Here is a 14,209-nt window from a genome sequence, read left to right as displayed (position 1 = left end):
GATGTGGAATTGAGGACAGTGAATTAGAAAACATAGGCCACATGTTCTGACCTTCCTCCCCCTTGCTCTTATTAAGCAGGTGGTAGTGGGGTTAAACTAGCAGGTAACCAATCCAAGATGGCCAAATTAGCTGCTGGAGTGCACCTTGTGCATACAAGCTGAGTGGGGTCAAATGATACAGTTGACATTCGCTCTTCCACTTCCGTCGGGAAAAAGGTACAAAAGTCTGAGATTACGTACCAACCGACACAAGAACAGCTTCTTCCCTGCTGCCATCAGACTTTTGAATGGACCTACCTTGCATTAAGTTGATCTTTCTCTACACCCTAGCTATGACTGTAACAGTACATTCTACACACACTTGCTTCCTTCTCTATGAATGGTATGCTTTGTCTGTATAGCACGTAAGAAACAATACTTTTCACTGTATGCTAACATATGTGACAATAATAAATCAAAACCATATTCTCATCCTGTCCGCCTGATTGCCACTAGCTCTTACCTGCCACGCATGTCTAGAAATGACCAATGTCAACATAAAGGGATTCTGAGCCATAATTGGGGAAAGCTGGATTGAGGTTTAGGTCTTATCTAATGGCAGCTGCTTGTGGATTTTGAACCATAAAGATCCAAATGTAATTTGATTGCTGCTGTAGGTTCTGCAGAATTGCTCTGGAGTGCTGCTGGTTTCCACTGCAGGAGCCTCCACCCCTTTAAGGTGCTGCTGTAGGCACTGCCCATTTAGCTTCCAAACCTAATTTCTCCCCCGTCCTCATTTGATGAGCTGGAGAGTGCTTCTCACATTGGCAATTCACTAACCATGTGTGTAAGGTCCCTGCCTGCTCAAATTAAACACAACTCAAATTTAGCCAAATGTCAGAACGGTTTATTGTGGAAGTGATCGCTGCTGAAGCTGATTCTATCTTCACCCAGTATCCACGTGCACATTGAGATCAGTGAATAATGCGCAGCCCAGGAATGTGAGTGAATATTTTGAAAATCCTAGTGTGGATATTACCTGGTAACTGATCAAGTCTTGGAATTGATCTTACAACATTTTTCCTTTTTATGTCTCAATTTCAGATCCTTGAGATGATTTTCAGCATGGTGCTGTGCTGTGGGATCCGAAATGCATCTGTGTACTAGAGGGGCCCGGCCGCTGCCACCTCACAGGAACCTCAGTGAGCGCAGCTGAAAGAAAAGCTTTGTAGTGGAATAGATCCCGTCATAAGATGACCCCTAAACTAATCCTGTTGTCTGTGATGTTGCCACTTGTCACGCTCAGTTTTTTTTAAAGAAAATATATTATGTTTTTTTTATATATATGATAACCATTTTTTCCTGGCATTGACGGTTCTCCCTTGGTGTCTTGCAGCAGCTCTCATTGGGGAAATCAATGTGCAGTTGGCATCTGATACCCACTCATCAGGTCTTCAAATAAATTACAACCTCCATCAGAGATTTTATGCTGCAGCACAAGTCTCAGTTTTTGATGTTTGGATATGAAGACTATTTAAGAAAAGAAATGGACACCCATTGCGCTGCAGGAGGGTGCTCAAAGCTCCCTTTGATCTAAAGCCCTGGGTTGCTCAAACAGATGAATATATATAGATAGTAAAATAATTGGAATCCAATTTTTAAAAAATTGACAGTTTTCTGACAACTGCACCAGCTGTGAACCGTATGCTCCCAGTCTGCACTCAATTAGTGCAAACTTTCCAAAATGATTGTACTGATTTCAAAGTTTTGATCTTTCTTCCCGTTGTACTGCAGGTACCTTTAAAAGTATATATGTTTAATATAACCAGTGCAGTAACTTGATGATGGGGGCTGGTCATAGTTTGTATCTGGCCTATTACTTTTTTCTAGTGTATCATTTGTTCATTTATATTAATGTAGCTCTGAATGAACTTGAGGAAACTGAACCATGCCCCCCCCCACTGCTCTCCTGCATTTTAATGTTTTGTGTATCAGTGTAAACTGAAAGTAGATCATCCTTCCTGTATCATTTCAGGCAATTTTTTGTCACTTTTTGTATCAGGGTTTCAGATACCTTGGGGTCTATCTGCTTAAAGCTCAGTCTGTGTCTTTTGGATGCCTTTGACTTCAAGGTCTTGCTGGTTATCCAGTGGTTTGAGAAATTGCTTGTGTATAAGCCTTGCTTTCAGCTTAAGTCAGATTGCCGTTTTTTTAGTCTTGTGTTTTTACTGTAAAATGCTGTTGATTGTGGCATTCTAACCTAAAGACACCTAAAGGGAATTACTAAAAACAAATCTGGCACTAGTACTTTTATAATCCATTTCCACACTCTGACCATTTGAGCACCGGTAAGATGTTACTACAGGAGCATTAAGCTGTGGCCTCTGCCAGAGTCGACTTGGGAACAGAATCTGAAACCCGCATCTCCTCACTAAAGCTACTATATGATGTGCCTAGAACCATAAAACACTTCCAGCCAGTGAGCTTCCTAAAAGTCGACAGAACAGTGCCTTTGTCTCTGTGTCAAAGCCGATTGCAGTTTCAGTCAGTTGATCGAACGGGCAGAAGGATGAGTAAACACAGGAACTGGATCATTACTGAGTCCATTTGCTACCCTCGGAAACCTGCGCCATGGCAGTGCACGTAACAGCTGCTACCCATGTTCAAAAAGAAAGCAATTATTGGCTAGCAGGCAATCAACGGCAACTGTCTTCATTTAGTCCTGCTCCAACCCACATCTCCAGATGTTCCTGTGAATTAGGTGGGAGCTTCTATCATGTGAACAGCTACTATCTTTGCCCATCTTCCCACTGCATGTAAAACATGTACAGTTTTATTTGGAAAGTGTAGGCACATTCGTCCAATGTTAATGATTTTATACTTTCAGTCTTAAATCTGGTTGTGTGTACTTACCAGCAGTGAGGTTGTCCCATTAATGCATTGAGTGATAATTTGTCTAATGTTCCAGTAAATTAAAAAGGGACAGTTTAAAGGGAACAAGCATTTTCAATGACAGCCCTTCTGATTTTAAGTTGGCAGTAGAGACGTGGTCAGGCCTGTTATCACTCAGAAGTGCCGAAGTGCCCATTTGCTGCTTTATTCCGGCAGTGATTTCAGAAGGGCTTTGCTGTTTTGATTGCGATATCTGAGATGGGTGGAACTGTTGTATACATTGGGTTATACTAAGTGTAATGTCCCGTACGTTTAGCATGTCTGCATCCAGCGGGTTTGTATACAACCTGCCTGTTCTGTGAATACGTAACAATAAAGATCACTTCCTTTAACACAGTTTTGACTCCAGTATGTTTATGCTGTGCCCTACAAACCATTTGGTTGTGCTTGGGATAACAATTGTTGGTGCTGGGGAATGGAACTCTTTCCCACTTGCCTATCAGTATTGCGCATTATTGGCTTGTGTACAGGGATATGATGTCTCTGCTCTAACATCAAGTGTCTGTTATTGCCTTGTCACATTTGTCAGTTTCTGACCTGTGGCACTAAGTGAAACTTAGTGCTGAGTTACACTTTGTGTTTTGTGAGATTGACACTTCCAACTAATTTTATGTAGAATCCTTGCATCTACCAAAAAGGAGGCTCTCATCACACCAGGCTTCATTTTTAGACGATTTAACTTGAGTTGGGATCTAACATGCAAGTAGTTCTGTTTTTCCAGTTTCCATCTGTTTTGTGGTGTTGTGGTTCCATAGGCACTGGAGACTCCTATCAACAACTGGGCATTTTTCTTGAGCCTGGAAAGGTGATGTTGAATCCTATCAGTGATTGAATTAACTGGGCACTGAGATAAGTTGTGCCATCCAGATTCCTGGCCTTGCTGAGATCAACTAACTATGACTTAACAGGGATTGAACAGTTTTCTACTTGGTGTGGCAGCGTGCTGCTTTAGCCATCTGTGTGTTGCCTTGTGGCACATTAACTACCAGAAGAGCTTGTAGATGATACTGTTGAAGCAGCAGCATCCTGATGAAATTAATTGCATGTGGGTAATCACCTACAAGACATTGCTGGTGCAGGAAAACCCTATTATATGAAGGGAGACATGCTGTTGATGAGGTAGGGGAGCCAGTCGTACTTGCAGGTGAAAGAAGGGGTTGCAGCTGGATAGAAAGGTAGAAGTGGTTAAAGCTCTGAATTCTGGATATCTGAGTGGAAACTGGAAGTGCATAGCTTGCTAGTCAGCATTGGAAAAGGTGAACACTTGAGGGCTAATCCTTCATTAGAACTGATCCTTGTATTGAGCACCACTGTGGACATGGGAGTATCTGTACCTGGAAAAAGTGATCAAGGATTGCACACTTCTCATTGAGGTGCTAATCGATATCCGCACTTCTAGCATTTAGTGGGTTTATGTACAAGATGCACATGGTGCAATGACTTTAAATCTAACCCATATATTTCCTCTGGATGTTTTGGTTTCCTCCCACATTCCAAAGATGCACAGGTTTGGTGCATTGGCCATACTAAATTGCCCCTTAGTGTCTCAAGATGTGTAGGTTAGGGGGATTAGTGGGCTAAATGTATTGGGTAATGGGGATAGGGCCTGGATAAGCTCCTCAATCAGCAAGTGGGTGCAGACCTGATGGGCTGAACGGCCTCTTTCTGCACTGTAGGGATTCTATGATATGCAAAATATTCCATGCTTGCTACACATTGTTCCTACATTCATTTTGTTTCTGAATAATATAGTCTACTTCATGTATTGTCTAATTGGTTAGTTGCATAAGCTGTGATCAGCGAAGTATGGGCTGAAGCTGCCATTGTTTCAGCAGTAATCTGGTAATGATTGCAGATTCATAAGAACTGGAATAGGCCATTTAGCTATGGTTAAATTTGTTCAGCTAGCCTTTTGAGCTGCTCTGCCATTTGGTGAGATCATGGCTGAAATGCAACCTATTCCATAGACCTTTATCCTGTATAATTTCTATATTTTTGGCTAACCTAGCCAATCTGTATGTGAATATCTTTGATTCCCCTCTTGCTGAGGTATCATTCCAGATTAACACCTTGAACTGAGCTTACCATTTAAGTTACATGTGAAGGTTGGCTATGAATAGCTTATTGTGAGCCACACATTTGTCACCTGACATCCATATGATGCAGCAGGAGTTGGCTCTTCCTCATTCCAACCCAAGGAAAACCAAAGCATAGCAACTCAGATCCTGGCCTGCTTATGTCTCCAAATCTGTGTTCAGCCTCTGTCCAATTTTCTGAGCTGCTGCTCTAGCCACTTGAAGCTTGACAGCATTTATTCAATGGCTCAGTCAGTTTTATTGACAGAGTGGGCTGGTGTATACAAGAAACAACCTGTTTCAATGATAATGGATTTGCTGAAGAGTTGAGGATCTAGTGAGTGAGGGGAGGGGGTGTAAACTCAATGAGACTAGTTGCTGACTACTTCCGTTTCCTCGCTCAGATCAGCCATGGTGTGGGGTGAAGGCTCATTCATTGGAGGTATTTCCAATACCATGTTCTGTAGCAACCTACTTGCCTGCACCCCAATATTCCTCTTGTAAGGAGAGAGATTGAGAAGGAATGATGAAATGAAGCAGAATTTGGATGTCGCTGTAATTCTATTTCTTTACTGGACAATGTTAATGTAGGCAGCTGAATTATCCCTTCACAAATATCAGAGCTCCCACTTAATACAAATAAATATCAGAACTCCCACATAATTAATGCAATCATTTGAGTAATGCAAATACAGCAAAAATTAGAATAAACAAAAAAACCATGCAGAAAATGCTGGTCAGTTAACAGCTGAGTTGGAATGCCTTATGTTTTGGTTTTCTGGATATTAGCCACTTATCCACTTTAGTTGCTGATTGACCTGCTATCCACTTCTATCACTTTCTGTAGTTTCACAAGTTCTGCAGAAAGCACAAGGCCTTGAACTCTCTTTCCTTGATTTCTGTAAGTCATTTATCCACATGTTGAATTCTGCAGAGGCTGTGCCTTCCCAAACATACAAAGTGGATGTGACATCTTGCATCAAGTGGTGCAGTTCTGCATTTCTTCCACTGCCTGGATTCTATTGAAGGAAAATTGTATATAATGCAACAGCCAGGAAAGAGTTTCAGCAAAAACAGTTACAAGAGTAAGACAGTGCAGGAGAAAATGGACAGTATTGAGATGGTAAGGAGAGCACACAATCTAAGTTACAAACAGACAGACTTCACCTTCAGTGTTGTGCTATGGTCGCTGCTCCACTTTCACCCATACACTAGTTCTGAAGAGGGGTAAGCAGTTGGAGTAACCCTACCTGGTATCAGCCCCAAGGACAGATCCACCAGGTGGTCCTTGCAGCCATTTTGTGCATCAGGTGTCCAAACATGAGTGTTGTAAAATTAAAGAGTTGCTTGAGAAGAGAGAAGGTGCACTTATGCTGTGGTCAATTATTTGTGACCCTAACAGTCTATTCAAGAAAAGGGGCAACTTATTTCATAATGGCACAGACATCCAGCATTCTTTGCATCCAGTCATATAAAAAAATGTAAGTTGAATAACTGATTACCCTTGCCTTTCAGAAGGCTTCTGGACTTTGCCAGAGAACCTCAATGCTGAGAGTGCCACCCACTGCCCTTTGAGGACCTCAGCAACATGATAAAACTGTATAGTTTTAGCACACTGCCAATACCAAATCTGGCAAACTCCCTTTTCAAAATGGGGCCAGTAACAAGGTGAATCAGATGTTTTTCATTAAAATCACTTCATGCATGAGTGGGTTGCTGCTGCAACTTTATAATATACTAATTTCCTGTAGCTTCTTGAAATCAGCTGATGCTATAACCAAAACAATTTCCATTTACGTAGTGTCTCGACCGTAGTGAACTATCCTGAGCATTTCACAGGAAAGTTATTAAACATATCCGAAGAGGTAATGGTGTAGTGCTATTGTCACTGGCCTTGCAACCCAGAGATCCAATCTCAGGTTCAAATTCCACCACAGATTAAGTTCAAATTCAATAAAATCTGGAATTAAAAGTCTCCAGCTCCACAGCAATGAGTGGTAAAAAACCTAAAAGGAATGAGTAGGGATGGGATAACTGGTATCAACTTAGGCCTTCACTGTCACGGAGTCAAAATCTTGGAACTCCCTTCCTAACAGCATTGTGGGTGCACCTACATGAACAGCAGCAGTTCAAGAAGGCAGCTCACCCCTCACTTTCTCACAGGCAATTATGACATAGCCAGTAATGCCCACATCTCAAGAATAAATATTTTTTAAATAAATCTTAAAACTGAGCCATAAGGAGATTTTAATCTTAAAGGAAGAATCTTAAAGGAAAGAGCAATGGAAAGGCACAAAGGTTTAGTCAGGCAATGCGAGAGCTCAGTGCCCAAACACGAACTGATCTTGGCTACAGGTTTTCATGCTAAATGCTACCTCATGCTTCTCCATCCAGAGCTCCACATCTTCCCTCTCCATCAAAACAACAAGGGAATGTTCATTGAGAACTCCATAACTGCAACTTGTGGTGAGGCAGTGGTGGAAGTGGTGCAGAAATGTTCTAATTGGGCCACAAACAATCAGTGCAATTAAGGTGAAAATCAAAAGACCCTGCTCCAAAACCACCCTCACCCACCAATTTCTGTAATCCCTGAAGGAAAAGACTTAAGTCTCAGTTGATCCTGGCAACAATTAACTTGCACTTCCATTAACTTAATTCAGTTTGGGTTTTAGGTCCTTCTCTTCTGAAAGTAAAAAAGTGACCACCCAGCAACTGGCAAGCAGGGAGGGAAAGGCCACACAACATACCAGGAGGGCAGCAACCCAGCAAGCAGTCCTACCATTCCATAGTTTACCTCAAATTTGCTTCAAAGTTAGTGTAAATTTGGGGCCAAGGTCTCTCACAAGATGTCTTTTCTTCCGAAAACCTCAGCTGTATGCTACAAGTGTGAATATACTAAAATGAATGGGAAGTTGGTTACCAGGTACAGAAAAGGTTAGAGTAAGTTTTTTTGCTTAGGTTGGAGAAGGGTTGGATAGCCTAGGGCTGGCCTACTGTCACTAGGGAACTCAATCTTGAAATTTGTCAAGTTTCCTACCTTTGCATTGTAAATCAATAAAGTTAGCAGAATGAGCAGATAGGTGGCAAATGCAAGTTAATGTGGCTAGTGTGAGACAGGTGGCTTTGGGAGAAAAGAAATTGGAATATGAATTGAGTGAAAAGATTAAGGAAACGGATGGAGAGAAGAGACAGGGATCCATTTACAGAATTCCCTTAAAGTGTGAGTACAGGCAGATAAAGCAATTATAAAAATGTTATTTTGGCTTCAAGAAATAGAGGCACAGTAAATGAGGAAAGAAATGATAACTTTGTACAAAACATTGCATACAACACAGTAAAGGACATTAAACATACAGTGAACACACAGCAAAGATTCATCTAGATGCTAGGATGAGAAAATATTTGAGACATTTCACATGATTGGATTATTTGCATTGCAGCAAAAGAATAAAAAGAAATTTAATAAGAGGTTTTTAAAACTAAAACATTTTGATTTGAGCAGCTGAGAGAAACTAAACCCATAAAAACAAATCAATATAACGTGCAGATGATAACCTCTGATTGCAGCATCCCAATAAATACACCGTTTTCATGCGCACAAGGGACACCATAAGTGTAGAAAAAAAGAACATCAGTTCGGTACATACCTTCCCTAATTATCCAAAGAGCTCATAGCATTCACATTTATGCAGAGGGTTTCTAAAATCCAGCCCTTTCAGCTGCAGGAAGGCAATAGTGAGAAAGGCTAGTGGGGGGAAGAGAGAAAAGGAAATATGCCAAACATTCCCCACTCTCCCCCTACTCCACTGATGATCAATCACATAGGATGATGGAGGGAATCAGAAGCAGTAGGGGGTCCACATCTTGCACAGCAGTGAAGGAAAACTCCAAACGTCACCACTAATCTTGAGGCTGGTGTTTGCTCTGGGGATAGAGCAGATTACTAAAAATACTCCATCCCATCATTTGCTTCTCCAGCCGTATATAGATTACATTTTGAGGAAAGGTCAGACACTGTACATGTCAAAACAAAACTGAATGTTTAACATGTACGGTCTTTTTCAAAAACATTTCACCCATTTTAAATGGGCAGAATTCCAGCCATTAGCAGCCATGTGTGACAGGACTGAGATCTTGTCACAGATTATGCAGCTGGCTCAGACATTGAGTCACAAAAACTAAGTTTATAGAATTGCTGGTATCATGGCAACATATCGCACAACTTTCTCACAAAACATGAGATACAAGTATTTTCAGGAAGGGCTGAACTTTGAAAATTTAACAAAATAAATAAGATGTTAATTTTTGGGATGGCATGGTAGAGATACAAAGTTGACAGCCCTAATGGGGCAGGAAAGGATGGTTCACTGCTATGCATTGTGATTGCCCAGGTTCAAATATCTTCTTCAGTTACAAGGCAATAGAAATCTGTTCTTGTTCCATAATTTCGAGATCCAAGATCTGCAATATCCACTTCACTTCTCTCTATGTCCTCATAAGGAGGTTCCACACTGTGATTAGCCTTTGGTGCTTTAGGAAAGGCAGATACAGGTGGAGGAGGGCCTTTGTAAATCGGTGCTCTCACTCCTAGGGAAAAAATAAAAACAGTCACCGCTAGACTTCGATACTCCTCGTTGGAGAGAAATTTCACATTTCCTCAAATTTGACTGATGAAATCCTAATTGCACACACTCGGGCTGGATGTAACATTAAAAATTGAGAAGTTTGGAGTAAGGAGGAAAGTCAGACCTTTTCACCCAAAGGGTAACAGAGTTTGGAGTGGGTTAGTAGCAAGTGATATTGAAGCAAACAGCATTCAAGAGGTAAGCAGAATTAATTCTACTGAGAGAAGAGACGGAAAGACATGTTGAGGAAGAAGGTCAGAAGCAACTGACTTGATCGACTCTGTTTTTTATTGCAAATATACAAGGCCAGCTCCCCATTCTCCGGCCATAATACATGAAAACATAATCTATGCCTCATTTAGAAAATCCCTATGAGTCACCTGGAGGAGGGGGGAAAATGTTTGATTTTAACAGGTGTTGGTTATTCCACATACACACTGCCCATGGTAAAAGATGTTGTCTTTGTTGGTATTTTTCCATCTGCACCAGAAGACGGGAAAGCAGCCTCAGAACTTTGGTGGGGTCAGGCGAGATCTACTGTACTTCTTTTGATAGCTGAACAAGTGGATTCTGGAAAGGCCAAGTCTACCACAGGTGCCACATTTGAACTTGCCCCTTGGTCGGTTGTGTGGGATGATCTCTGCTGAGGCCCTGTTTGCAGGACTAACATCTGCTTTGGAGCTTCTAATCACATGTCGTGATGGTGGCAAATTCCTGCCTACTGTTGCCATTTACATCAATTGTCAGTTGGAGTTTCTCACTTGTTGTGATTGATTGATTGATGGTGAGGGTTTTCATATCTCTTGACAGCATCTTTGAATCAGAGCTTTGGGTAACATGGTGGTCTCTTGGCATGGACTACTTCCTTGTATAACAATATTCTTGGGGATATGGCCATCTTTCATCTTGGGCACATGCCCAAGCCAGTGAAACTTTTTTTGTTTGACCAGCAGTAGCATGCTTGGCATGTTTGCCTCAGAAATGACTGCTTCACTGGAGTCTGTCATTCCATGTGATGCTAAGGATGTGTTATAGACACCAGATATGGAAGTTACTGAGGCTTTGTACTTAGCCAGTGTAAGGTGTCCAAACTTCACTGTCATATAGTAATATAAATGATTTAGACTTGAATGTACGAGGGTTCATGAATGATACAAAAATTGGTGGGTCGGTAAATAGTGAGGAGGATAGCCTTAGATTACAGGAGAATATAGATGTGCTGGTCAGATGGGCTGATCAGTAGCAAATGGAGCTTAATCTAGATAAGTATGAAGTGATGCACTTGGGCAGGACAAACAAGGCAAGGGAATGCATGATGAATGACAGGACCCTGGGAAGCACTGAGAATCAGCGAGACCTTGGTGTACATGTACACCGGTCCTTTAAGGTAGCAGGACAGGTGGATAAAATGGTTATGAATGTATATGGTATACTTGCTTTATTAGCCAAGGCATAGAGTTTAAGAGCGGGGAGGTTATGCTGGAACTGTATAAAATGTCGGTTAAGTCACAGTTAGAGAACAGTGTGTAGTCTGGAATCCACATTATAGGAGGGATATGATAGCACTGGAAAGGGTGCAGAGGAGATTTACCAGGATGTTGCCTGGGCTGGAGTGTTTTAGTAATAAAGAACAAAGAACAATACAGCACAGGAACAGGCCCTTTGGCCCTCCAAGCCCGCGCTGCTCCCTGGTCCAAACTAGACCATTCTTTTGTATCCCTCCATTCCCACTCCGTTCATGTGGCTATCTAGATAAGTCTTAAACGTTCTCAGTGTGTCCGCCTCCACCACCTTGCCCGGCAGCGCATTCCAGGCCCCCACCACCCTCTGCCTAAAATACGTCCTTCTGATATCCGTGTTAAACCTCCCATCCCTCACCTTGAACCTATGACCCCCCGTGAACGTCACCACCGACCTGGGAAAAAGCTTCCCACCGTTCACCCTATCTATGCCTTTCATAATTTTATGCACCTCTATTAGGTCACCCCTCATCCTCCGTCTTTCCAGTGAGAACAACCCCAGTTTACCCAATCTCTCCTCATAACTAAGCCCTTCCATACCAGGCAACATCCTGGTAAACCTCCTCTGTACTCTCTCTAAAGCCTCCACATTATTCCGGTAGTGTGGCGACCAGAACTGGGCGCAGTATTCCAAATGCGGCCGAACCAACGTTCTATACAGCCGTAACATCAGACCCCAACTTTTATACTCTATGCCCCATCCTATGAAGACAAGCATGCCATATGCCTTATTCACTACCTTCTCCACCTGTGACGTCACCTTCAAGGATCTGTGGACTTGCACACCCAGGTCCCTCTGCGTATCTACACCCTTTATGGTTCTGCCATTTATCGTATAGCTCCCCCCTACGTTAGTTCTACCAAAATGCATCACTTCGCATTTATCTCGATTGAACTCCATCTGCCATTTCTTTGCCCAAATTTCCAGCCTATCTATATCCTTCTGTAGCCTCTGACAATGTTCCTCACTATCTGCAAGTCCAGCCATTTTCGTGTCGTCTGCAAACTTACTGAGAGAGATTAGATAGACTGGGGTCGTTTTCCATGCAGCAGAGGTGATTGAAGGGGGACATGACTGAGATGTATAAAATTATGAGGGGCATAGAGAGATTTGACAGGAATAAATTGTTCCCCTTGGTGGAGAGATCAATAACTGGGGCAGAGATTTAAGGTAAGGGGCAGGAGGTTTCGTGGGATGTAAGGAAAAATTTTTTCACCCAGAGGATGGTGGGAGTTTGGAACTCACTGTTTGAAAAGGTGGTGGAGACAGAGACTCTCATAACATTTAGAAAGTATTTAGGTGCGCACTTGCGATGCCAAAACATACAAGGCTATGGGCCAAGTGCTGGAAAATGGGATTAGAATAGTTACGTGGTTGTTATTGATGGGCAATGATGGAGGGTCGAAGGGCTTTTTCTGTGCTGTAGACCTCGATGACTCTATGCTGAGGGTACACGTCTTGCAGATAAGCATCTTGGTCCTTCAGGTCAGTTTGTTGTTTTTCCATATCCATTTTGTTACTTGGTCAAAGTTAGTGGCTGCCTTGCCGATGCATGTGCTGAACTAGTTATCAAGGGGCAAGTCATCCATTACCATGGATCCGAGTAGCAGAACTTTCTGACTGTTTCCAGCAGTGTTTTGAGTCTTGTCACAGGCAGAGACACAACACTCTGTCCAAGTTTGCTTGACACAGAGGGTGAGGGAAAACATGACAAGCATGGGACAGACAATCCATGAATCTTTGGAGTTGGTCTTTTGTCTGAGCAGCAAGTGCAGCATAATCAGCCAACAGAAATTGTCCGATCCAAACATTCTGCACTTTTATCTTGGCTTTCAGTCTTGATGGGTTGAGGGGTTTCCCATCTGGCCATGTATGGGGGTACACTCTTTCAATGTCAGTAGGGTAAGAATAGGTCAGAAAGACACAGAATAAGATACCAAACAGAATAGGAGCTAAGATGCAGCCCTGTTTCACCCTACTCCATGATTTCAAATCTGTCATAGGTGGAGGATCAAACGGAATGGTGCCAATGCATGTTATCATGAAAACATTTGAGATTGCAAAGCTTGGGAGGACAGCCAATTGTCCCTAGTATTTGGCAGAGACTTGGCCTGCTCATGGTGTCAGGTACTTCCGTAATATCCACAAAAGCATGGTAGAGTGACGTTTGCTGCTCTCTGCATTTCTCTTGAAGCTGGACCTGCTGCTCTGAAGCCATATTGTGCCACTGGGTATATTCTGCCGGCTAATCGATGGAGCCTCATTAGAATGACTCTGGCAAAGGCCTTCTTGGTGACGCTGTGGAATGAGATGTCTGGGTAGTTGGTACACTCCTCTCAATCATCTTTGCACAATGTGATGTTTGCATCACATCTCCAGTAGGTCAGAACCTACTCTCCAGCTGAGGGGAAGGAAAGGAATATGGCAGCAGGTGAGATTTTCCCTACTTGAGTAGCAGAACTGGTATTTCATCCTTTCCAGGTACTTTCCTTGTTGCCAGGGAGTCAAGCCCAAGTAATGAGTGCTCTGCATCATGACAGATAGCTGCAGATCATTAAGCACATGCAGATATCCATGACACTTGAGTGTAGCTCAGAGTTGTACTCTACCAGTGGACCATTTGCTTGTCCCTATCAGGGAGAACTTCCCCATTGGCACATTTCAAAGGAACAACTTTGGTGATGGTGGGGCTGAGTGCTTTTTAATACCATCAAAATAATGCAAACATTATCATCGTCAACCAGCAGCTTGTATTTCTTTGCATAGATTAATCCAGTACGTGTTGGCATAGTACCTTGCTGTCTTCTGCACAACTTCCTTGATTGGGATGAGATTGTCATGTGCTTTAGAGTTAGGAGATGTTGTTAGCTGGATAACCTGTGCTCTTTGCTTCATTGACAAGAGTCATTTTCACAAATGTGGTTTCAAACCAATGTTTGTTCCTGTTCCTTCAGTTGCCAAACACGGTTACTGCAGCTTCCTAGATGATTGAGCAGAGACTTCACTGATTCATCATGTGTAAGGGACTGCCTGAGAACTCTTACATTTGTCATTATG

At 42.4% G+C, this 14,209-nt stretch overlaps 2 protein-coding genes across 3 annotated transcripts in view; one reads left to right on the top strand and one right to left on the bottom strand.

Annotated features, from left to right (window-relative positions):
- The window catches only part of LOC144498807 (CD81 antigen-like), a 59,578-nt gene extending 56,311 nt beyond the window's left edge, over window positions 1-3,267 (top strand). The window contains exon 8 of the mRNA XM_078220504.1: window positions 1,084-3,267. Coding sequence (XP_078076630.1) covers window positions 1,084-1,146 — 63 coding nt within the window. The 3' untranslated portion in view covers window positions 1,147-3,267. The remainder of the gene's footprint in view (window positions 1-1,083) is intronic.
- A 2,290-nt stretch (window positions 3,268-5,557) lies between these two features.
- Window positions 5,558-14,209, bottom strand: part of sigirr (single immunoglobulin and toll-interleukin 1 receptor (TIR) domain) — a 58,754-nt gene continuing 50,102 nt past the window's right edge. The window contains exon 9 of one of the 2 annotated variants that reach the window (XM_078220503.1): window positions 5,558-9,593. In XM_078220503.1, the coding sequence (XP_078076629.1) occupies window positions 9,400-9,593 (194 nt within the window). In that variant the 3' untranslated portion in view covers window positions 5,558-9,399. The remainder of the gene's footprint in view (window positions 9,594-14,209) is intronic. The other variant, XM_078220502.1, reaches the window with a different exon arrangement.

Source organism: Mustelus asterias, chromosome 9 (genome assembly GCF_964213995.1).
Source record: "Mustelus asterias chromosome 9, sMusAst1.hap1.1, whole genome shotgun sequence".
Classification (NCBI taxonomy): domain Eukaryota; kingdom Metazoa; phylum Chordata; class Chondrichthyes; order Carcharhiniformes; family Triakidae; genus Mustelus; species Mustelus asterias.
The sequence above is the reverse complement of the archived record's forward strand: the minus strand, read 5'-3'. Positions and strand labels throughout refer to the sequence as shown.